The sequence below is a fragment of the Oncorhynchus tshawytscha genome, linkage group LG02 (genome assembly GCF_018296145.1).
Source record: "Oncorhynchus tshawytscha isolate Ot180627B linkage group LG02, Otsh_v2.0, whole genome shotgun sequence".
Classification (NCBI taxonomy): Eukaryota; Metazoa; Chordata; class Actinopteri; order Salmoniformes; family Salmonidae; genus Oncorhynchus; species Oncorhynchus tshawytscha.
Window position 1 is genome coordinate 9,653,279 of NC_056430.1, and position 26,607 is coordinate 9,679,885.

At 45.2% G+C, this 26,607-nt stretch overlaps 1 protein-coding gene across 1 annotated transcript in view; it reads right to left on the reverse strand.

Moving 5' to 3' along the window:
* The window catches only part of LOC112236783 (kinesin heavy chain-like), a 92,818-nt gene that overhangs the window by 50,604 nt on the left and 15,607 nt on the right, over positions 1 to 26,607 (reverse strand). The window contains exons 2-5 of the mRNA XM_042304949.1: positions 26,460 to 26,547; positions 17,104 to 17,177; positions 16,195 to 16,299; positions 5,518 to 5,566 (exon numbers count right to left, since the gene is read on the reverse strand). Of these exons, the coding sequence (XP_042160883.1) occupies positions 5,518 to 5,566; positions 16,195 to 16,299; positions 17,104 to 17,177; positions 26,460 to 26,547 (316 nt within the window). The remainder of the gene's footprint in view (positions 1 to 5,517; positions 5,567 to 16,194; positions 16,300 to 17,103; positions 17,178 to 26,459; positions 26,548 to 26,607) is intronic.

The window sequence follows — 26,607 nt, forward strand, 5'->3', positions numbered from 1 at the left end:
ATAGAGGATGGAGACAGACAGTCCATCTCAGTGTGGAGCAGACAGCCCATCTCAGTGTGGAGCACTGAAGGATGGAGACAGACAGCCCATCTCAGTGTGGAGCTCAGTTCCATAGAGGATGGAGACAGACAGCCCATCTCAGTGTGGAGCACCGTTCCATAGAGGATGGAGACAGACAGTCCATCTCAGTGTGGAGCTCCGTTCCATAGAGGATGGAGACAGACAGCCCATCTCAGTGTGGAGCACCGTTCCATACCGAATGGCATCTAATTTATATTATTATTTATTATTATATTATTCTCCATCTGGCTTTCGAGGGTCACCTTCTTTTTTTAATTGTAAAGATTTTTTTTTAAATTGCAGCTGCAGTGTTTCATAACAGCTTGTCACTCGAATATCGCTGCTTTAAAATCATTGCTTAGCGAGCACTCTCTCGCTGTCTGCCTCTCTCCTTCTCCATTAACTCCATTTTTTATTTATTTTTTATTTCACCTTTATTTAACCAGGTAGGCAAGTTGAGAACAAGTTCTCATTTACAATTGCGACCTGGCCAAGATAAAGCAAAGCAGTTCGACACAAACAACGACACAGAGTTACACATGGAATAAACAAACATACAATCAATAATACAGTATAAACAAGTCTATATACGATGTGAGCAAATGAGGTGAGAAGGGAGGTAAAGGCAAAAAAAGGCCATGGTGGCAAAGTAAATACATTTTGGCAAGTAAAACACTGGAATGGTAGATTTGCAGTGGAAGAATGTGCAAAGTAGAAATAAAAATAATGGGGTGCAAAGGAGCAAAAAAATAAATAAGTTAAATACAGTAGGGAAAGAGGTAGTTGTTTGGGCTAAATTATAGGTGGGCTATGTACAGGTTCAGTAATCTGTGAGCTGCTCTGACAGTTGGTGCTTAAAGCTAGTGAGGGAGATAAGTGTTTCCAGTTTCAGAGATGTTTGTAGTTCGTTCCAGTCATTGGCAGCAGAGAACTGGAAGGAGAGGCGGCCAAAGAAAGAATTGGTTTTGGGGGTGACCAGAGAGATATACCTGCTGGAGCGTGTGCTACAGGTGGGTGATGCTATGGTGACCAGCGAGCTGAGATAAGGGGGGACTTTACCTAGCAGGGTCTTGTAGATGACATGGAGCCAGTGGGTTTGGCGACGAGTATGAAGCGAGGGCCAGCCAACAAGAGCGTACAGGTCTCAATGGTGGGTAGTATATGGGGCTTTGGTGACAAAACGGATTGCACTGTGATAGACTGCATCCAATTTGTTGAGTAGGGTATTGGAGGCTATTTTGTAAATTACATCGCCGAAGTCGAGGATTGGTAGGATGGTCAGTTTTACAAGGGTATGTTTGGCAGCATGAGTGAAGGATGCTTTGTTACAAAATAGGAAGCCAATTCTAGATTTAACTTTGGATTGGAGATGTTTGATGTGAGTCTGGAAGGAGAGTTTACAGTCTAACCAGACACCTAGGTATTTGTAGTTGTCCACGTATTCTAAGTCAGAGCCGTCCAGAGTAGTGATGTTGGACAGGCGGGCAGGTGCAGGTAGCGATCGGTTAAAGAGCATGCATTTAGTTTTACTTGTATTTAAGAGCAATTGGAGGCCACATTCAAATTGCATCCAACGTCGGTATTTCCTCTTATGAATCCGACAGGGAGAAAGTTATACTTTCTAACAGCCACCATTGCTAGAGATGAAGTGTTGTAGAGAGAGTTCTCGTCATGGACAACTTGTATCTACAATAGAGAAGATTATTTTGGGATTAAAATCTCTTTTGCTGAAACATGGCATTTCTCATAGGGGACAAGTGCACCCGATTTTAAAGAAGGATACTGACAAACTGAATTTAGCGTTCAGTTTTAAGATTGATGGGTCTGATTATGTGTGCTACGCTGCTACTGAATCAATGACATGCTTTGAGTGTGGAAGACAGGGGTATTTGATGCGTAATTGTCCAGAGAATGAGCGTGCAGAGCTGGGTTGCAGCACTGGTGCAGCTAAATTACCTCTGAGAAGAGATTGTGCAGTTGTGGTAGGACAGGGGGCGGGGGGGACAGTAGGTGAGACTGTGATTGAGATTGCTGAGGGGGTGCTGGAAAATGAAATGGGAGTTCAAGAGGAGAGTGAAGCAATATAAAATGAAGCAGCTGTTTTCAAAAATACCGAGGAGTAAAAGAAAGAATTTAAGAGGTGAAGAAGGTTCTAATTCTAACAGGAAGTAGAGATGATAAATCAGTTGAGGATAAACAGGAAGTAGAGATGGTGGAGTTCTCTTCTGGGATGATAGTGAGGCCTCTGATGCGTCACAACAAAATAGCGAGAGAAATGGGGTGGAAGGAAGGTATGGGATTGAAAAAGTATGTCAATTTCTGAATTTGACAAAAAGGAAGAAACATATGCAGGATTATAATGTAACTGATTGTTTTTTCCTGAAAGTGAATTGTTTATTGAATCAGCAAAGTTTCTGATGTCACAAATAACAGGTGGAGGTATGACAAAATTGCTAGACTAAAGAAAATGGTTCTGATGTCATAAAGAAAGTGGTTCTGATGTCATAAAGAAAGTGGTCCTGATGTCATAAAGAAAGTGGTTCTGATGTCATAAAGAAAGTGGTCCTGATGTCATAAAGAAAGTGGTTCTGATGTCATAAAGAAAGTGGTCCTGATGTCATAAAGAAAGTGGTTCTGATGTCATAAAGAAAGTGGTTCTGATGTCATAAATAAAGTGGTTCTGATGTCATAAATAAAGTGGTTCTGATGTCATAAATAAAGTGGTTAGGAGAGTGACAACATGTTCCATAAAGAAAGTGGTCAGCGGATAACATTTCCCTGATTCGGGATTTTTTGGGACGTCTCTAGGGCTATTGGATTGGATGCTGGTCTAATTTCAATTGATCAGGAAAAGGCATTTGACCGAGTTCAACATCAGTACCTCTGGGGCCACTTTGGAGGATTTTGGTTTCAGCTCTACTTTTATTGCCATGATCAGGGTGATATATGGTGACATTGAGAGTGTATTGAAAGTTAACGGTGGTTTGAGTGCTCCTTTTAAAGTGTGTTGGGGAATTAGGCAGGGGTGTTCGTTGTTGTCCGTAATGTTGTATGCCAACCCTAGGGGACAAAGGAAAACAATTGGAATGGGGTGGTTGAAATGGTGGAAGGGAGGATGAGGAGATGGTGGTGGTTGATATCTAGAATGTCATTTGGGGGGGGTCACTATTATTGTTGATAATGTGGTTGCCGCTGCACTGTGGCATCGGTTGTCATGTTCAGAGCCACAGTCGGGCTTTCTGGCCTACAGGCAATTATTGTAGATTTTTTGGGGGGGGGATAAATATCATTGGGTTCCACAAAGTGTTTCCCGTATTTGTCCAAATGGGAGGGAGGCCAGGGTCTTGTACATCTTGCTAGTAGGGCTGCTGCTTTCCGGTTTCAGTTTATTCAAAGGTTGCTTTATGGACCGGAAAATGTGGTGTGGAGAGGGGTGGCAGGTCTGGTGTTACAGAAGGTAAGGGGATTGGATTTAAAGAAGGCTTTATTTTTGGTTGATAGTAGCCAGCGTTCGAGGGATGGACTACCTCCGTTTTACAGAGGCCTTCTTAGGGTTTGGAGTATAACGAAGGTGTCCAGACGCACTAAGACTGAGTCAGTGCATTGGCTGCTGGAGGAACCTCTGGTGTTTGGGACAAGACTGGATTGTATAACTGAAGCTATTTCACACTTCTCCAAGATGATGCTGAAGGGCAAAATCATCACCCTAAGGAAGTTAATGGACATGGCTGGGCCCACATTAATGGATGGAGGATGGGTGGCTGAACATTTGGGGGGAGGTTGGAAAGGATTGTCGGACAAATGCTGGGAAATTGCAGGAAGGCTCTGTCAGCAGAAGAGGGGATTATGCTCAAGGGTTACTACAAAAAGACAGGATGAAGACGCCCCATTTCCCAGACTAGGGATTACACCCAATATCCCAGAGTCAGACAGACTAAGGATTACACCCAATATCCCAGAGTCAGACAGACTAAGGATTACACCCAATATCCCAGAGTCAGACAGACTAAGGATTACACCCAATATCCCAGAGTCAGACAGAAAGGCTTTATTACTGGATTTGAGAGGGTTGGAAGAGGTGGGTTTGGAAGAGGTGGGTTTGGATGAGGTGGGTTTGGAAGAGGTGGGTTTGGAAGAGGTGGGTTTGGAAGAGGTGGGTTTGGAAGAGGTGGGTTTGAGGTGGGTTTGGAAGAGGTGGGTTTGGAAGAGGTGGGTTTGGAAGAGGTGGGTTTGGGAAGAGGTGGGTTTGGAAGAGGGTTTGGAAGAGGTGGGTTTGGATGAGGTGGGTTTGGATGAGGTGGGTTTGGATGAGGTGGGGTTGGAAGAGGTGGGGTTGGAAGAGGTGGGATTGGAAGAGGTGGGTTTGGAAGAGGTGGGTTTGGATGAGATGAATGGGAAGGAGTTATATAGGGAGTATGTCAAGGTTTTAAATAAAGATTAATTGAAAAGACACTCCTTGGAGTGCCAGCATGGAGAGCACTGTACAAGCCACCGTTACTAAAGGGGACTGGTGATATGTAATGTGGGGTGATACATGGCATCATTGCAGTTAATGCTTTTGTATCTGTCATTAAATCAGATGTCGGAGACGTCCTTTATGTAATATAAGATACATTTTATGGAGTGTGAGAGGAGAAAGCCTCTCTTTGAAATACTAGAGTCTTTGTTTACAGCTGTAGGGGAGATTTCCAGTATGTTTTTATTTTGGGGTTTCAGTGCAGCAAGCAGCAGAAAAGAAAATGGCAACTGTTACATTTTATTTTGGGACAAGCTAAGTAGGATAAAAGAAGATAGACAAGAGATATGGTAAGGATGTAAGATGTGTTTTTAAAGGATTCGTCAAAGCGAGAATCAAATCAAATCAAATCAAATTTATTTATATAGCCCTTCGTACATCAGCTGATATCTCAAAGTGCTGTACAGAAACCCAGCCTAAAACCCCAAACAGCAAGCAATGCAGGTGTAGAAGCACGGTGGCTAGGAAAAACTCCCTAGAAAGGCCAAAACCTAGGAAGAAACCTAGAGAGGAACCAGGCTATGTGGGGTGGCCAGTCCTCTTCTGGCTGTGCCGGGTGGAGATTATAACAGAACATGGCCAAGATGTTCAAATGTTCATAAATGACCAGCATGGTCGAATAATAATAAGGCAGAACAGTTGATTTTGAGTTCTCGGTTGTAAAAGTGGACTTATGAAGGAGCGGTATGTTTTGTGAAGGATGGGAAACTATTTTTTGTTGATTAAATAAGTTGAATGGAAATAATTTTGTATTTTATTAATTTGTTTCTTATATGTTTATTTGTAAAATAAAGGTTTCATAAAATCTCTCTCTCTCTCCCTCTCTCTCTCCCTACTATAATAGGCTCAGACTCCCTACAGGGATCTATAACTTCATGATGTGGGTATCATTTTACTGTTGTACACACACAGAAGACTCTTCAACATGACACGTTACTTACCATCCAGAAGGTCCCGGATTTTGTCCATGTAAATTTCAAAATAGGACACCTGGTGAAGAGAGGAGAGAACACATTGAGAGAAACTAATTGTTGAGAGGAAAGTGGACTGATTATACGAATCTGCCAAATAATGATGAACTGGCATTACATGTTAGATAGTCTACAGTAAACACAGAGATGTGGTTCTGGGTGCAGAGATTATTAAAAAGAGTTGTGATTTAGGCAAATGCACATTTAGTATTCATATACAATTCATCAGTCCAGAGTCCATGAATACAGACACAGTTGTCAGTGATAATAACCTGATGCAGCAGACAGGTTTGTTCCAGATCTTTCTGTTGTTGTTTTTTAACTAAATACTGATGTTTGTGATGTTTTATTAAATATAATGCATACAGTATACATCCACAGTAACTCCAGTGATGACAGAGGGCTATGCATAGAAATATATTGAAAAGAACAGACGTCAAGACCAATTCAAGTCAATGATGGCATGCATAATGGATGGTCTGGCAGCCATTTTGATTGTATCCATGCCAGGAAATAAAATCAGGTGCTGTGATTTGTTGAGTCAACTTAACCTGACATTACAACAAATACATTCCACTGCATGAGCCAAATCAGTTATGCCGCGTTCACGTCATGTCAGAAACGCCTACATTTCCGACTTGCTAACCTAGGTGCAAGAGTCAGATCCTGAGTTTCCCACTTGGGAGGTACCAGAATCAACCAATAGGAAGCTCTATGCAAAATAACTTACTTTTCAAATTTCCGACATGCCGTGAACGCGGCATTAGCATAATTTGAATTAACATTGTACGTTACCATAGAAATTATTATCTATATACTATGGTAGGACAATAATAGCCAGACTAGCAGACACATCCACTCCAATGATTATAGAGGTTTATGGTGGATTCAGACATGTCACAGTTGTTCTCAGTTATGGCTAGGTGGTATCCTAGTTTGGTCTGGTCCCAGATGTGTTTTAGCCAAATCCTCTGCTCCTCTCCCTTGGAGAATGGCAATAACAACCAGAGGGGTTTAGAGTATATAGAGTACAGATATCTGGGACACCAGGATACTGGTGCAGAACTAGACAGTACAGATCTTGATGTGGAACTCAAGGTTTTTATCCAGGGAATCTTAACCTTTTCTGTTCCCGAGGGACCCATTGAAAGCTCTCTGAAGACCTCCTAGGGTTCTAGCGACAGCTGGTTGAGAATCACAGCTTTAGCCAACTCCCCTGGACTATCGGAGAATGGCAATAACAGCCAGAGGGCTTTAGATATCTGGGACACCAGTCTACTGGTGTAGAACAACATGTTGTCAGTACAGACCAGAGAGTCATGGAGGAACACAGACATCCCACCCTCAGGTATGGTTAAACGGTGCAGAAGTCTGGTCCAGTGTTCTGTATGACTTTGAGACAAATAGCAGGAAGAGTTGGTTTAAGGATATTCAGATCTAGGACACCAAAAAAGGAGAGTGGTGATGTCATCCACTAGATAGATGAACTAGATAGAGAGACGGGTGTGGGGATAGATGACAGAGAGACAGGTGAGGGGATAGATGAAAGAGAGATAGGTGAGGGGATAGATGAAAGAGAGATAGGTGAGGGGATAGATGAAAGAGGGACAGGTGAGGGGATCGATGAAAGAGAAACAGGTGAGGGATAGATGACAGAGAGACAGGTGAGGGGATCGATGAAAGAGAAACAGGTGAGGGGATAGATGACAGAGAGACAGGTGAGGGGATAGATGACAGAGAGACAGGGGTGAGGATAGATGACAGAGAGACAGGGGTGAGGATAGATGACAGAGAGACAGGGGTGAGGATAGATGACAGAGAGACAGGGGTGGGGATAGATGAACTAGATAGAGAGACAGGTGTAGGGATAGATGACAGAGAGACAGGGGTGAGGATAGATGAACTAGATAGAGAGACAGGTGTAGGGATAGATGACAGAGAGACAGGGGTGAGGATAGATGACAGAGAGACAGGTGTGGGGATAGATGACAGAGAGACAGGTGAGGGGATAGATGAAAGAGAGACAGGGGTGAGGATAGATGACAGAGAGACAGGGGTGGGGATAGATGAACTAGATAGAGAGACAGGTGTAGGGATAGATGACAGAGAGACAGGTGAGGGATAGATGAAAGAGAGACAGGTGTGAGGATAGATGACAGAGAGACAGGGGTGGGATAGATGACAGAGAGACAGGGTGAGGATAGATGACAGAGAGACAGGTGAGGGGATAGATGACAGAGAGACAGGTGAGGGGATAGATGACAGAGAGACAGGGGTGGGGATAGATGAACTAGATAGAGAGACAGGTGTAGGGATAGGTGACAGAGAGACAGGTGAGGGGATCGATGAAAGAGAGACAGGGGTGGGGATAGATGACAGAGAGACAGGTGTGGGGATAGATGACAGAGAGACAGGTGAGGGATAGATGAAAGAGAGATAGGTGAGGGATAGATGAAAGAGAGATAGGTGAGGGGATAGATGAAAGAGGTACAGGTGAGGGGATAGATGAAAGAGAGATAGGTGAGGGGATAGATGACAGAGGTACAGGTGAGGGATAGATGAAAGAGAGATAGGTGAGGGGATAGATGAAAGAGGTACAGGTGAGGGGATAGATGACAGGCGAGGGGATAGATGAACTAGATAGATAGACAGGTGTAGGGATAGGTGACAGAGAGACAGGTGAGGGGATAGATAACAGAGGTACAGGTGAGGGGATAGATGACAGAGGTACAGGTGAGGGGATAGATGACAGAGGTACAGGTGAGGGGATGGATGAACTAGATAGAGAGACAGGTGTAGGGATAGGTGACAGAGAGACAGATGAGGGGATAGATGACAGAGAGACAGGTGAGGGGATAGATGACAGAGGTACAGGTGAGGGGATAGATGACAGAGGTACAGGTGAGGGATAGATGACAGAGAGACAGGTGAGGGATAGATGACAGAGAGACAGATGAGGGATAGATGACAGAGAGACAGGTGAGGGGATAGATGACAGAGGTACAGGTGAGGGGATAGATGACAGAGGTACAGGTGAGGGGATAGATGACAGAGAGACAGGTGAGGGATAGATGACAGAGGTACAGGTGAGGGGATAGATGACAGAGAGACAGGTGAGGGGATAGATGACAGAGAGACAGGTGAGGGGATAGATGACAGAGAGACAGGTGAGGGATAGATGACAGAGAGACAGGTGAGGGATAGATGACAGAGAGACAGGTGAGGGGATAGATGACAGAGGTACAGGTGAGGGATAGATGACAGAGGTACAGGTGTGGGGATAGATGACAGAGAGACAGGTGAGGGGACAGATGACAGAGGTACAGGTGAGGGATAGATGACAGAGAGACAGGTGAGGGGATAGATGACAGAGGTACAGGTGAGGGGATAGATGACAGAGAGACAGGTGAGGGGATAGATGACAGAGGTACAGGTGAGGGGATAGATGAAAGAGAGACAGGTGAGGGGATAGATGACAGAGAGACAGGTGAGGGGATAGATGACAGAGGTACAGGTGAGGGGATAGATGACAGAGGTACAGGTGAGGGGATAGATGACAGAGGTACAGGTGAGGGGATAGATGAACTAGATAGATAGACAGGTGTAGGGATAGGTGACAGAGAGACAGGTGAGGGGATAGATAACAGAGGTACAGGTGAGGGGATAGATGACAGAGGTACAGGTGAGGGGATGGATGAACTAGATAGAGAGACAGGTGTAGGGATAGGTGACAGAGAGACAGATGAGGGGATAGATGACAGAGAGACAGGTGAGGGGATAGATGACAGAGGTACAGGTGAGGGGATAGATGACAGAGGTACAGGTGAGGGGATAGATGACAGAGAGACAGGTGAGGGGATAGATGACAGAGAGACAGATGAGGGGATAGATGACAGAGAGACAGGTGAGGGGATAGATGACAGAGGTACAGGTGAGGGATAGATGACAGAGGTACAGGTGAGGGGATAGATGACAGAGAGACAGGTGAGGGGATAGATGACAGAGGTACAGGTGAGGGATAGATGACAGAGAGACAGGTGAGGGGATAGATGACAGAGAGACAGGTGAGGGGATAGATGACAGAGAGACAGGTGAGGGGATAGATGACAGAGAGACAGGTGAGGGGGGGATAGATGACAGAGAGACAGGTGAGGGGATAGATGACAGAGGTACAGGTGAGGGGATAGATGACAGAGAGACAGGTGAGGGGATAGATGACAGAGGTACAGGTGAGGGGATAGATGACAGAGAGACAGGTGAGGGGATAGATGACAGAGGTACAGGTGAGGGGATAGATGACAGAGAGACAGGTGTGGGGATAGATGACAGAGAGACAGATGAGGGGATAGATGACAGAGGTACAGGTGAGGGGATAGATGACAGAGGTACAGGTGAGGGGATAGATGACAGAGAGACAGGTGAGGGGATAGATGACAGAGAGACAGATGAGGGATAGATGACAGAGAGACAGGTGAGGGATAGATGACAGAGGTACAGGTGAGGGGATAGATGACAGAGGTACAGGTGAGGGGATAGATGACAGAGAGACAGGTGAGGGGATAGATGACAGAGGTACAGGTGAGGGGATAGATGACAGAGGTACAGGTGAAGGAATAGATGACAGAGGTACAGGTGAGGGGATAGATGACAGAGGTACAGGTGAGGGATAGATGACAGAGGTACAGGTGAGGGGATAGATGACAGAGGTACAGGTGAGGGATAGATGACAGAGGTACAGTGTAACAGGGCAGGTTTCGAACCGAGAGGGGCAGTGTGTCGTCCAGAGTCTGCAGCACTACCACTGGACCACACTTCTGGACTATTAATGCTGACCAGGGCTTGTGGGGGTCACTAGAGGTTAATACCGGCCAGGGCTTGTGGGGGGTCACTAGAGGTTAATGCCGACCAGGGCTTGTGGGGTTCACTAGAGGTTAATGCCGACCAGGGCTTGTGGGGGTCACTAGAGGTTAATGCCGACCAGGGCTTGTGGGGGTCACTAGAGGTTAATGCCGACCAGGGCTTGTGGGGTTCACTAGAGGTTAATGCCGACCAGGGCTTGTGGGGGTCACTAGAGGTTAAGGCCGACCAGGGCTTGTGGGGGTCACTAGAGGTTAATGCCGACCAGGGCTTGTGGGGGTCACTAGAGGTTAATGCCGACCAGGGCTTGTGGGGGTCACTAGAGGTTAATGCCGACCAGGGCTTGTGGGGGGTCACTAGAGGTTAATGCCAACCAGGGCTTGTGGGGGGTCACGACATTTTATCAGCCGGTGATTGTCAAGCAAATAAGTGTCGGTCTCAAGGTAATTGACCGTTAATGAAAATAAACACATTTAGCATCTCTTGGCTTCCACACACAGCCTACAAGCCACTGATGCAGACCTTTGGAACATCTACATTTTATCCATGTAAATCCATGTAATTTAGCCTACATCTTCACAATAAATCCATTATTTATTTAGATAGGTCTAAAGAAGCATGATATGAAGAAAATGTAGTCTATTTCAGAACAGGATAGCATACTCTGAGTTGTCCTCATGTTAGGTCCTGATCTGGCTAGGCTTTATGGCTGTGGGTTACACTAGTTCATTTAGCAAACAAGATTTGGTTAGAATTCCATGGCATTATTGTATATTATTTTATAGTATGAAGAATACAACTGAACAAAGCTGAATAAAATAGAAATTATATTTTCTCCAAAATGATTTGAGGGAGTGCGCACATGCGTTATTTTGTGTTGAGCGGTTAACAAACAAATAGGTATTCCTATATGCTTCATTTAGAGTAATTAATCTAACTTTGGTTGTTCTACAAAAGGTTGGGCTATATGTTTAGATTTTGACTACATTGTAAGGCTGCATGACGCATCTCTAATGATGATTTGAAAGAAGTTGCTTGAAAGGCATCAGTTTAGTTTTTTTGCGCCCAGGCTGAACACACTTCATCAGTCTCTCATTCACAATTTGACAAGTACTTGATAATGCCTAGCATTTCACAGCGGCATCCCCTTTGTGTGTCCGTAATGCCCCCTAAAAAAGAAATCCATGCCGTTTGCAGGTAGTGATGGCATGCCCTTCTCCCTGAGTGCTGCTCGCTCCATCACGTGATTCAGTCTTTCTCACAGGCTTCAAGTGAAGACAGACACATCGGGAACGCAACTGTGCAGGTCCTTATCCAATTCCGAGGTGCATATTAAAGATATTGGAAGAACGTTCCACATTTACTTTTCGTCAGTCGACAAGATGAGTAGGCCTAACGAACAGCAAAAGCATTAGCCTATGTCAATCTACTATCCCCCACAGTACAAAAGTCGACCTATTCTACTCTGTGCGAGAAATACATACAGTGCCTTGCGAAAGTATTCGGCCCCCTTGAACTTTGCGACCTTTTGCCACATTTCAGGCTTCAAACATAAAGATATAAAACTGTATTTTTTTGTGAAGAATCAACAACAAGTGGGACACAATCATGAAGTGGAACGACATTTATTGGATATTTCAAACTTTTTTAACAAATCAAAAACTGAAAAATTGGGCGTGCAAAATTATTCAGCCCACGTAAGTTAATACTTTGTAGCGCCACCTTTTGCTGCGATGGAGATGGAGGTAGAGATGGAGATGGAGGTAGAGATAGAGATGGAGGTGGAGATGGAGGTAGAGATAGAGATGGAGGTGGAGATGGAGGTAGAGATAGAGATGGAGATGGAGGTAGAGATGGAGATGGAGGTGGAGGTGGAGATGGAGGTAGAGATAGAGATGGAGATGGAGGTAGAGATAGAGATAGAGATGGAGGTGGAGGTGGAGATGGAGGTAGAGATAGAGATAGAGATGGAGGTGGAGATGGAGGTGGAGGTGGAGATGGAGATGGAAGTGGAGGTGGAGGTAGAGAGAGATGGAGATGGAGGTGGAGATGGAGGTAGAGGTAGAGATGGAGATGGAGATGGAGGTAGAGATGGAGATGGAGGTGGAGGTGGAGATGGAGGTAGAGATAGAGATAGAGATGGAGGTGGAGGTGGAGATGGAGATGGAGGTGGAGGTGGAGATGGAGGTAGAGATAGAGATGGAGATGGAGATGGAGATGGAGGTGGAGATGGAGGTAGAGATAGAGATGGAGATGGAGATAGAGATGGAGGTAGAGATGGAGATGAGATGGAGGTAGAGATAGAGATGGAGGTGGAGAAGGAGATGGAGATGGAGGTGGAGGTGGAGGTGGAGATGGAGATTAGATGGAGATGGAGGTGGAGATGGAGATGGAGGTAGAGATGGAGTAGGAGGTGGAGATGGAGATAGAGATGGAGGTGGAGGTGGAGATGGAGAAGGAGATGGAGATGGAGGTAGAGATGGAGGTGGAGGTGGAGATGGAGATGGAGATGGAGGTAGAGATAGAGATGGAGATGGAGGTGGAGATAGCGATGGAGATGGAGATTGAGATGGAGAAGGAGATGGAGGTAGAGATAGAGATGGAGATGGAGGTAGAGATAGAGATAGAGATGGAGGTGGAGGTGGAGATGGAGATGGAGGTAGAGATAGAGATGGAGATGGAGGTGGAGATAGCGATGGAGATGGAGATTGAGATGGAGAAGGAGATGGAGGTAGAGATAGAGATGGAGATGGAGGTAGAGATAGAGATAGAGATAGAGATGGAGATGGAGGTGGAGGTAGAGATAGAGATGGAGGTGGAGGTGGAGATGGAGGTAGAGATAGAGATGGAGATGGAGGTAGAGATGGAGGTGGAGGTGGAGGTGGAGATGGAGGTAGAGATAGAGATGGAGATGGAGGTGGAGATGGAGGTAGAGATAGAGATAGAGATGGAGATTGAGATGGAGAAGGAGATGGAGGTAGAGATAGAGATGGAGATGGAGGTAGAGATAGAGATGGAGATGGAGGTGGAGATGGAGATGGAGGTAGAGATGGAGTAGGAGGTGGAGATGGAGATGGAGATTGAGATGGAGATAGAGATGGAGGTGGAGGTGGAGATGGAGAAGGAGATGGAGATGGAGGTAGAGATGGAGGTGGAGGTGGAGGTGGAGATGGAGATTGAGATGGAGAAGGAGATGGACATGGAGGTAGAGATGGAGGTGGAGATGGAGATGGAGATAGAGATAGAGATAGAGATAGAGATGGAGGTGGAGGTGGAGATAAAGATGGAGATAGAGATGGAGATAGAGATAGAGATAGCCTAGAAGAGTTTAGAACAATGTTGTCTCATCTTCCCGGCATCTGGGAAACTAGGTCGGGTTGGAAGTAAAACAACATCCTGTGCAGATAACCAGGAGATGGACCAAGGTGGCTCATGGGAACGATAGAAATGACTGACTGAGCATTTAGGGCATAAATAAGATCGCTATTTTTTCATTATCAGTTAAGCTCTCGTCAACACAACCTGGAGTGTGCGGTCAATGGTATCATTACAGCAAACAATGAATCCATGTTGAATAAAGATAATTGTTTGAATAATTGTCCAAGTCTCTCTCAGTACTGAAATTTCCACTACAGCGGATTAATGTGCTTAATTTTAAGAAGTTATTTGGCCACTTTAGTTGTGATACAAATCATATCAAAACAGATAGGACTATGGGCTAGGCTACATGAGGTGTGATACTAACCTTATAGGACTATGGGCTAGACTACATGAGGTGTGATACTAACCTTATAGGACTATGGGCTAAGCTACATGAGGTGTGATACTAACCTTATAGGACTATGGGCTAGACTACATGAGGTGTGATACTAACCTTATTAAAACATATAGACCTATGGGCTAGACTACATGAGGTGTGATACTAGACTACATGAGTGTGATACTAACCTTATTAAAACATATAGGACTATGGGCTAGACTACATGAGGTGTGATACTAACCTTATTAAAACATATAGACCTATGGGCTAGACTACATGAGGTGTGATACTAACCTTATTAAAACATATAGACCTATGGGCTAGACTACATGAGGTGTGATACTAACCTTATTAAAACATATAGGACTATGGGCTAGGCTACATGAGGTGTGATACTAACCTTATTAAAACATATAGACCTATGGGCTAAGCTACATGAGGTGTGATACTAACCTTATAGGACTATGGGCTAGACTACATGAGGTGTGATACTAACCTTATTAAAACATATAGGACTATGGGCTAGACTACATGAGGTGTGATACTAACCTTATTAAAACATATAGGACTATGGGCTAAGCTACATGAGGTGTGATACTAACCTTATTAAAACATATAGGACTATGGGCTAAGCTACATGAGGTGTGATACTAACCTTATAGGACTATGGGCTAGGCTACATGAGGTGTGATACTAACCTTATTAAAACATATAGGACTATGGACTAGACTACATGAGGTTTGCGACTATAATTTGAAGTCGCAAAAAAAGGAATTGTTTCTTATGCTGGGATTCATTCACAAGTAGTATCAGAGCTTGGAGATGCCTAATTACCGTGACGAAACAGTCACCTGGTATTTGACTGCCTTCATGACTCATGACAGCAGGTGTGGGGGTAATCCGGTCACCGTAACAGCCCTGGTCATGACTCATGACAGCAGGTGTGGGGGTAATACGGTCACCGTAACAGCCCTGGTCATGACTCATGACAGCAGGTGTGGGGGTAATACGGTCACCGTAACAGCCCTGGTCATGACTCATGACAGCAGGTGTGGGGGTAATCCGGTCACCGTAACAGCCCTGGTCATGACTCATGACAGCAGGTGTGGGGGTAATCCGGTCACCGTAACAGCCCTGGTCATGACTCATGACAGCAGGTGTGGGGGTAATCCGGTCACCGTAACAGCCCTGGTCATGACTCATGGCAGCAGGTGTGGGGGTAATCCGGTCACCGTAACAGCCCTGGTCATGACTCATGACAGCAGGTGTGGGGGTAATACGGTCACCGTAACAGCCCTGGTCATGACTCATGGCAGCAGGTGTGGGGGGTAATCCGGTCACCGTAACAGCCCTGGTCATGACTCATGACAGCAGGTGTGGGGGTAATCCGGTCACCGTAACAGCCCTGGTCATGACTCATGACAGCAGGTGTGGGGGTAATACGGTCACCGTAACAGCCCTGGTCATGACTCATGACAGCAGGTGTGGGGGTAATCCGGTCACCGTAACAGCCCTGGTCATGACTCATGACAGCAGGTGTGGGGGTAATACGGTCACCGTAACAGCCCTGGTCATGACTCATGACAGCAGGTGTGGGGGTAATCCGGTCACCGTAACAGCCCTGGTCATGACTCATGACAGCAGGTGTGGGGGTAATCCGGTCACCGTAACAGCCCTGGTCATGACTCATGACAGCAGGTGTGGGGGTAATACGGTCACCGTAACAGCCCTGGTCATGACTCATGACAGCAGGTGTGGGGGTAATCCGGTCACCATAACAGCCCTGGTCATGACTCATGACAGCAGGTGTGGGGGTAATACGGTCACCGTAACAGCCCTGGTCATGACTCATGACAGCAGGTGTGGGGGTAATCCGGTCACCGTAACAGCCCTGGTCATGACTCATGGCAGCAGGTGTGGGGGTAATCCGGTCACCGTAACAGCCCTGGTCATGACTCATGACAGCAGGTGTGGGGGTAATACGGTCACCGTAACAGCCCTGACGGTGTCATCGTCAATAGAGTGCAGACCTTAATGTGGAACTCCAGGTTTTCATCCATGGCGAATATGTGATTGAAGATGTCCTCTGCAATTCTGGGGATGATCCCCATCCCATGTGGGTCATGAAGCTTGCCCTGAAAGAGGAGAGAAGAGAGGGAGTTAGTGAGGAGAGAAGAGGGGGAGAGGGAGGAGAAGAGGGGGAGTTAGAGATTTGAAGATGGAGAGTTAGAGAGTTGGAGAGAAGAGGGAGAGAGGGAGGAGGAGAGGGGGAGTTAGGGGGAGGAGGAGAGAAGAGAAGAGGGGGAGAGGGAGAAGGGGAGTTAGAGAGGAGGAGAGGGAGAGAGAGGAGAGGGAGGGAGAGGAGGAGAGGAGAGGGAGAGAGAGGAGGAGAGGAGAGGGAGAGAGAGGAGGAGAGGAAAGGGAGAGAGAGAAGTTAGAGGAAGCGTGGGAGACAAATCATGTGAAAAGATGAGGGGGAGAGAGAGAGGTGGAAAAGGAGGAGGAACAGGGGACAGGGACTTAACTTGGAAGAGATTCAGAAGATATTTACAGGAGAGGAGGCAGGACCGTAAATCATTTAAAGCCATGGGGACTGGAACTGCTGTGTTTCTCAACCGAGGTCATCCTCCGGTACACCCAATACAGCGATGCACCATTTCTGCACAAGCCTAGCACAACTACATCCCAGTTAGCTCTTCAACTAATCATCAAACCATTGATTAGGTGAATTAGGTGTGCTTGTGCTGGGCTGGAACAATACATTGTCAACATTAAGGGTACTACACTAGGACTGCAGTTGGTCTCAGTGGTGTAAACTCATTCTCCGGTTGTGGTAGTGCCAACAGTAGGAATGCGGTTCCATTTGGAACACAGACTCTCCTTTTTTTTACAGGAAATAGTCTACAAAGGGGTCTCTCCAAACCCTGCCGTACACTGACCTCCATAGTGTGAGTCTTTCCAGAGGAGGTCTGTCCGTAGGCGAATATGGTGCCATTGTATCCCCCCAGAACATCTAGAGACAGGAGACAGAATGTGTTCAACGGAACAGTACATCTAGAGAAAGCTGGATGGAATTTTACTGTAAAACCATCTGGTTAGGAGACAGGAGACAGACAGGGGATAGAGAGAGGATGATAGTTTTACTGTAAAACCATCTGGTTAGGAGACAGGAGACAGACAGGGGACAGAGAGAGGATGGTAGTTTTACTGTAAAAACCATCAGGTTAGGAGACAGGAGACAGACAGGGGACAGAGAGAGGATGGTAGTTTTACTGTAAAAACCATCAGGGGAGACAGAGAGAGGATGGTAGTTTTACTGTAAAAACCATCAGGTTAGGAGACAGGAGACAGACAGGGGACAGAGAGTGGATGGTAGTTTTACTGTAAAAACCATCAGGTTAGGAGACAGGAGACAGACAGGGGACAGAGAGAGGATGGTAGTTTTACTGTAAAACCATCTGGTTAGGAGACAGGAGACAGACAGGGGACAGAGAGAGGATGGTAGTTTTACTGTAAAACCATCTGGTTAGGAGACAGGAGACAGACAGGGGACAGAGAGAGGATGGTAGTTTTACTGTAAAACCATCTGGTTAGGAGACAGGAGACAGACAGGGGACAGAGAGAGGATGGTAGTTTTACTGTAAAACCATCTGGTTAGGAGACAGGAGACAGACAGGGGATAGAGAGAGGATGGTAGTTTTACTGTAAAAACCATCAGGTTAGGAGACAGGAGACAGACAGGGGACAGAGAGAGGATGGTAGTTTTACTGTAAAAACCATCAGGTTAGGAGACAGGAGACAGACAGGGGACAGAGAGAGGATGGTAGTTTTACTGTAAAACCATCTGGTTAGGAGACAGGAGACAGACAGGGGACAGAGAGAGGATGGTAGTTTTACTGTAAAACCATCTGGTTAGGAGACAGAAAATAAATGTTAGATCGAGAAAAAAAACAGAACGGCCTCATCAATCAGCCCATAGCACTCTCTGGCTGCACCAGGATCTAAATTCTTGCCCACCCAGCGAGGGGCGTGACCCAGAGGTGGGCGTGACCCAGAGGAGGGCGTGACACACCAGGGTTTCCGTTGCGAAAATATGGGTTGCGCCGGACAACGTGACTGGAGAGAAATTGACCTGACATTTAAAAAAATGTACCAAACATCTATTTGCACTGGGGTATATAATAATGCATTAGGGCATCCCCCCACGGGGCTCAAAATCACATTTAGATCATTTAGATCATCTTAATAGAATAAAAAAATAAAATTGTAATAAAATAAAGTACAAAGATGTTCCTATACCAATAGGACAGGTTTAATTGGTGTTCATATACCAATAGGACAGGTTTAATTGATGTTCCTATACCAATAGGACAGGTCTCATTGATGTTCCTATACCAATAGGACAGGTTTCACTGATGGTCCTATACCAATAGGACAGGTTTCACTGATGTTCCTATACCAATAGGACAGGTTTAATTGATGTTCCTATACCAATAGGACAGGTATCATTGATGTTCCTATACCAATAGGACAGGTCTCATTGGTGTTCCTATACCAATATGACAGGTCTCATTGATGTACCTATACCAATAGGACAGGTTTCATTGATGTTCCTATACCAATAGGACAGGTTTAATTGGTGTTCCTATACCAATAGGACAGGTTTCACTGATGTTCCTATACCAGTAGGACAGGTCTCATTGATGTACCTATACCAATAGGACAGGTCTCATTGATGTTCCTATACCAATAGGACAGTTTTCACTGATGGTCCTATACCAATAGGACAGGTTTCACTGATGTTCCTATACCAATAGGACAGGTTAAATTGATGTTCCTATACCAATAGGACAGGTATAATTGATGTTCCTATACCAATAGGACAGGTCTCATTGATGTTCCTATACCAATAGGACAGGTTTAATTGGTGTTCCTATACCAATAGGACAGGTTTCACTGATGTTCCTATACCAATAGGACAGGTCTCGTTGAAAAAGCAAATCATTGCCCGTCTCCTGCTCTAAATCATAAATGTAGTATCATACTAAATTAAACATTTAAAAAAACATTTAACCTAGAAAAACATGTCCTCTACACAGTAATAAAACACTTCAAAGTATAATGTTTGTATAATATAATTTGCAAATGACCTGTCCTATAGGCTATTTGTATGTACATTTGAATGAATAAATAACAAAACACAATTGTTTTCAAATACAATCTAGGTTCATTTAGCCTAGGCATGAACATTTTAATTAGGCCTAATAAATAACAAAAACCTGTCTGTCTACGAACACCCACTCCTCATTCCGGCTGCGATTCAGCACCACAGCAGTTGAAAGAGGCTACTCTCGGCGGACACTGTCACGACTCCTACCGAAGGTGGCTCCTCTTCCTGTTCGAGCAGCGCTCGGCGGTCGTCGTCACCGGTCTACTAGCTGCCACCGATCCCTTCTTTTGGTTTTGTCTCCACTTCCTGTTCAAGTGGCGCTCGGCGCTCGTCGTCACCAGTCTACTAGCTGCCACCGATCCCTTTTCCCTTTTCTGTTGGTTTTGTCTTATTGGTTTCACCTGTTTCTTGTTTTGGTTTTGGTTGGGCTATTGCGTGGGTGAGACCAAGCCAAATCATGAGAAAACAGAAAGATAATTACTTGACACATTGGAAAGAATTTACAAAAAAACTGAGCAAAGTAGAATGTTATTTGGCCCTAAACAGAGAGTACAATGTGGCAGAATACCAGACCACTGTGACTGACCCAAACTTAAGAAAATCTTTGACTATGTACAGACTCAGTGAGCATAGCCTTGCTATTGAGAAAGCCCGACTCCTCACCCGTACGCCCGCAGACATACGCCCGCTCTCAAGAGAAGACAGGATATGTGCTCACTGCCCACAAAATGAGGTGGAAACTGAGCTGCACTTCCTAACCTCCTGCCCAATGTATGACCATATTAGAGACACATATTTCCCTCAGATTACACATACCGACAAAGAATTTGAAAATAAATGCAATTTTGATAAACTCCCATATCTCAACTGAAATGCATCAATTGTGGTATGATCCACACCATCACTCTACTGTAGTCTATCAATACACTCCAAACCTGTATTCTATACATGACAAATGGGTGTCATATGTTGATCTTGCCTAGAGCAGCAGAAAAACTACTTGGACAGGGTCTGACCGACACAATCATTTGTCTCTAATTTACTTGCGTTTGCAGAGGTCCTTGGCCTGCTCAGTGAGGTGTTTACAGAGGGCCTTGGCCTGCTCAGTGAGGTGTTTACAGAGGGCCTTGGGCTGCTCAGTGAGGTGTTTGCAGAGGGCCTTGGCCTGCTCAGTGAGGTGTTTGCAGAGGGCCTTGGCCTGCTCAGTGAGGTGTTTGCAGAGGGCCTTGGCCTGCTCAGTGAGGTGTTTGCAGAGGGCCTTGGCCTGCTCAGTGAGGTGTTTGCAGAGGGCCTTGGCCTGCTCAGTGAGGTGTTTGCAGAGGGCCCTGGCCTGCTCAGTGAGGTGTTTGCAGAGGGCCTTGGCCTGCTCAGTGAGGTGTTTACAGAGGGCCTTGGCCTGCTCAAAGTGAGCCGCTGCTGTTGGGAAGTCAATGCCGTTCTGTACCATCATTCATTCATATATCTTTATGTACATATTCTTTATCCCTTTACACTTGTGTGTATAAGGTAGTAGTTTTGGAATTGTTAGCTAGATTACTCGTTGGTTATTACTGGATTTTCGGGAACTAGAAGCACAAGCATTTCGCTACACTAACATTAACATCTGCTAACCATGTGTATGTAACAAATCAAATTTGATTTGATTTGAAAACTGTCCAACTCGTTAGAGAGCAGCTTGATGCACATCAGCCTCGCTACTTTGTCCTCAAAGAAAGAGCGATCTTGAGGCCAACTTTACTCTGTTTTGGGGGAAAAGTGTCCCCTCTCGCACGTTGGAGACGGGGATTTTCAACACAATCTTCACCAATTTTGCCTCTTCCGGTTACACTTAGCTGAAGTCCCTTAGGAGAACCTTGCATCTTTTGATTGAGTAAGAATAGAGACCCACACCCGACACTAAATCCCAAACAGATCAAGGATTTATCATCTTATGAAGTATATTAGCCTTTTCATTTGGAGCCCATCGACTGGTATTTCCATCAATTAATATTATTTATTTTGAAATGGCAAAAGCTGGCATTTACTGGCTAACGCGAAACCCTGGTACACACACACACACACACACACGCACGCACGCACACGCACACACGCACACGCACACACCCACCCACGCGCGCACACGCACACGCACACGCACACAGACACACACACGCACACACACACAGACACACACACACACCCACCCACCCACACACACCACACACACCACACACACACACACACACACACACACACACACACACACCCCCACACACACACACACACACACCCACACACACACACACCCACACACACCCCACACCCACACACACCCACACACACCCACACACACACACACACACACCCACACACAGCCTTACATAGAGCACGAAACTGAAAGCACTAGCAATCAGCACCACCTCCGCCTTGACAGACTGTGAGCAGACAGAAGAAGAAGAAAATCAATTTAGAGAAGACTGTGAGAAGACTGTGAGAAGACTGTGAGAAGACTGTGAGAAGACTGTGAGAAGAGTTTCAGGCTAGGAGCCAGAAGGAATCTTAAAGACATTCATCCACTACCATTTCATTTCACACTCCTCCCTTCATCTCTCATCCCTTCTGTTGCTTTTACTCTCTCTCTCCACCCCCTTAATACCCCCTCTCTCTCTCTCCATCTCCATTTCTCTCTCCTTCCTCTTCGAGCTGAGACGAACCGTGACATGAACAAGTGAAGTATAAACAGAGGAAATCTGTCTTTGAGATGAGAGGGAGGGAAGGAAGATAAGAAGGCTAGAGCCAGACAGACAATCAGACCAACACAGCCGGGAGAGAGAGAGAATCTACTAGAACCTGTAGTCAAATGTCTACTGTTTGCTGACGATCTGGTTCTTCTGTCCCCAACCAATGAGGGCCTACAGCACCACCTAGATCTGTCCCCAACCAATGAGGGCCTACAGCAGCACCTAGATCTTCTGCAACGATTCTGTCAGACTTGGGCCCTGACAGTAAATCTCAGTAAGACCAAAATAAATTGTGTTCCAAAAAAGGTCCAGTTGCCAGGACCACTAATACAAATTCCATCTAGACACCGTTGCCCTAGAGCACACAAAAAAACTATACATACCCCGGCCTAAACATCAGCGCCACAGGTAACTTCCACAAAGCTGTGAACGATCTGAGAGACAAGGCAAGAAGGGCCTTCTATGCCATCAAAAGGAACATAAAATTCAACATAACAATTAGGATTTGGCTAAAAATACTTGAATCAGTCATAGAGCCCATTGCCCTTTATGGTTGTGAGGTCTGGGGTCCGCTCACTAACCAAGACTTCACAAAATGGGACAAACACCAAATTGAGACTCTACATGCAGAATTCTGCAAAAATATCCTCAGTGTACAAAGCAAAACATCAAATAATGCATGCAGAGCAGAATTAGGAAGAAACCCACTAATTCTCAAAATCTAGAAAAGAGCTGTTAAATTCTACAACCACCTAAAAGGAAGCGATTCCCAAACCTTCCATAACAAAGTCATCACCTACAGAGAGATGAACTTGGAGAAGAGTCCCCTAAGCAAGCTGGTCCTGGGGCTCTGTTCACAAACACAAACACACCCTACAGAACCCCAGGACAGCAACACAATTAGACCAAGCCAAATCATGAGAAAACAGAAAGATAATTACTTGACACATTGGAAAGAATTTACAAAAAAACTGAGCAAAGTAGAATGTTATTTGGCCCTAAATAGAGAGTACAATGTGGCAGAATACCAGACCACTGTGACTGACCCAAACTTAAGAAAATCTTTGACTATGTACAGACTCAGTGAGCATAGCCTTGCTATTGAGAAAGGCCGCCGTAGGCAGACATGGCTCTCAAGAGAAGACAGGATATGTGCTCACTGCCCACAAAATGAGGTGGAAACTGAGCTGCACTTCCTAACCTCCTGCCCAATGTATGACCATATTAGAGACACATATTTCCCTCAGATTACACATACCGACAAAGAATTTGAAAATAAATGCAATTTTGATAAACTCCCATATCTCTACTGGGTGAAATACCACAGTGTGCCATCACAACATCAAGATGTGTGACCTGTTGCCACAAGAAAAGGTCAACCAGTGAAGAACAAACACCATTGTAAATACAACCCATATTTATGTTTATTTATTTTCCCTTGTGTACTTTAACCATTTGTACATTGTTACAACACTGTATATATACGTAATATGACATTTGGAACTACTGTGAGTGTAACATTTAATGTTCATTTTTAAAATTGTTTATTTCACTTTTGTTTTATTATCTATTTCACTTTCTTTGACTCAGTGAGCCATGCTATTGAGATCAAATCAAATCAAATGTATTTATATAGCCCTTCGTACATCAGCTGATGTCTCAAAGTGCTGTACAGAAACCCAGCCTAAAACCCCAAACCCCGACACATATTTCCCCCCAGATTACAGAGACCCATTAGGAATTTGAAAACAAATCCAATCCTGATAAACTCCCACATTTCTCTCTCTCTCTGTTGTTACTCTCTACCTCTGGCTGGGTTCTCATTGGGTGTCTCTGTTGTTACTCTCTACCGCTGGCTGGGTTCTCATTGGGTGTCTCTGTTGTTACTCTCTACCGCTGGCTGGGTTCTCATTGGGTGTCTCTGTTGTTACTCTCTACCGCTGGCTGGGTTCTCATTGGGTGTCTCTGTTGTTACTCTCTACCTCTGGCTGGGTTCTCATTGGGTGTCTCTGTTGTTACTCTCTACCTCTGGCTGGGTTCTCATTGGGTGTCTCTGTTGTTTCTCTCTACCTCTGGCTGGGTTCTCATTGGGTGTCTCTGTTGTTACTCTCTACCTCTGGCTGGGTTCTCATTGGGTGTCTCTGTTGATTCTCTCTGTTCCCTCGTGCTCTCTTTGTTCTGGCTGTGCTGTTATCTTCCTCTTCCAGCCATCTATCTGTCCTAGACTCAATCACAGACAGACATGTTAGACAACTGGATTGAAATCTGCAATATCTTTGAATGTAGCAGAATGTGTGTGAGAGAGAGAGAGAAAGAGAGAGAGAGAGAGAGAGAGGAGCAAGATAGTAGAGCTCGAGGGAGCCCATATCTCATTTACAAGCCTTCATATTTCATTCAAGATAAGCATGCACATGATTGCTTTTGGGTTCTTTTTTATCAGGCCCAAACTACTACTAGGATCAAAGTGAAGCTACCAGCTGTTCTGTCAGCTATGGCTGCTCTGGGGTATGGTGGTGGTAAGTGGCTCCTCCCCTTTGACTAGGCTATCTTCTTGGCACATGTTTAGGTATGTTGGAAACATATACAGTATCAGTCAAAAGTTTGGACACACCAACTCGTAAATTGTGGAAGACATTAAAAAATCAAGACACCAAAACTATGAAAATAACACATATGGAATCATATAAAAAAGTTTTCAACAATTCAAAATATATGTTATATTTGAGATTCTTCAAAGTAGCCACCCTTTGCCTTGATGACAGCTTTGCACACTCTTGGCATTCTCTCAACCAGCTTCATGAAGTATTCACCTGGAATGCATTTCAATTAACAGGTGTGCCTTGTTAAAAGTTCATTTGTGGAATTTCTTTCCTTCTTAATGCGTTTGAGCCAATCAGATGTGTTGTGACAAGGTAGGGGTGGTATACAGAATATAGCCCTATTTGGTAAAAGACCAAGGCCATATTACGGCAAGAACAGCTCCAATAAGCAAATAAGTAATGACAGTCCATCATTACTTTTAGACATGAAGGTCAGTCAATCCAGAAAATGTCAAGAACTTTAAAAATTTCTTTAAGTGCAGTCACAAAAACCATCAAGCGCTATGAAGAAACTGGCTCTCTATGAAAGGAGGAACAGGAAAGGACAACCCAGGGCCACCTCTGTTGCAGAGGATAAGTTCATTAGAGTTTCCAGCCTCTGAAATTGCAGCCCAAATAAATGCTTCACAGAGTTCAAGTAACAGACACATCTCAGCATAAACTGTTCAGAGGAGACTGCGTGATTCAGGCCTTCATGGTCGAATTGCTGCAAAGAAACCACTACTAAAGGACACCAATAAGAAGAAGAGACTCGCTTAGGCCAAGAAACACGAGCAATGGACCGGTGGAAATCTGTCCTTTGGTCTGATGAGTCCAATTTGTTTTCTTTTCCCCCAACCGCCGTGTCTTTGTGAGATGCGGTGTGGGTGAACGGATGATCTCTGCATGTTTATTTCCCACTGTGAAGCTTGGAGGAGGAGGTGTTATGTCTTTGTGAGATGTGGTGTGGGTGAACGGATGATCTCTGCATGTTTATTTCCCACTGTAAAGCATGGAGGAGGAGGTGTTATGGTGTGGGGGTGATTTGTCTTCACTATTATTCTACAATGTAGAAAATAGTCCAAATAAAGAAAATCCCTTGAATGCGTCGGTGTGTCCAAACTTTTGACTGGCACTGGTACGAGAGAGAGAGAGAGAGAGAGAGAGAGAGAGAGAGAGAGAGAGAGAGAGAGAGAGAGAGAGAGAGAGAGAGAGACAGAGAGAGAGAGAGAGAGAGAGAGACAGAGACAGAGAGAGAGAGAGAGAGAGAGAGAGAGAGAGAGAGAGAGAGAGAGAGACAGAGAGACAGAGAGAGAGAGAGAGAGAGAGAGAGAGAGAGAGAGAGAGAGAGAGAGAGAGAGAGAGAGAGAGAGAGACAGAGAGAGAGAGAGAGACAGAGAGAGAGAGAGAGAGAGAGAGAGAGAGAGAGACAGAGAGAGAGAGAGACAGAGAGAGAGAGAGAGACAGAGAGAGAGAGAGACGAGAGAGAGAGAGAGAGAGAGAGAGAGACAGACAGACAGAGAGAGAGAGAGAGAGACAGAGAGAGAGAGCGAGAGAGAGAGAGAGAGACAGAGAGAGAGAGAGAGAGACAGAGAGAGAGAGAGAGAGACAGAGAGAGAGAGAGAGAGAGACAGAGAGAGAGAGAGAGACAGAGAGAGAGAGAGAGAGAGAGAGAGACAGAGAGAGAGAGAGAGCAGAGAGAGAGAGAGCAAGAGAGAGAGAGAGAGAGAGAGAGAGAGAGAGAGAGAGAGAGAGAGAGACGAGAGAGAGAGAGAGAGAGCGAGAGAGAGAGAGAGAGAGAGAGAAAGAGAGAGGCTGGCACTCACCTTTGACTATCTGCTTGGCGCAGGTGTTGTACACCTGTTCCTGTGTTGTGTTGGTGGGGAACACCCGGTCAAACACATAGGACTTCCCCTGTGAAGCCAAGAACCACACAGACACAGAGTCAGTCAATACATCACCCACGCACACACA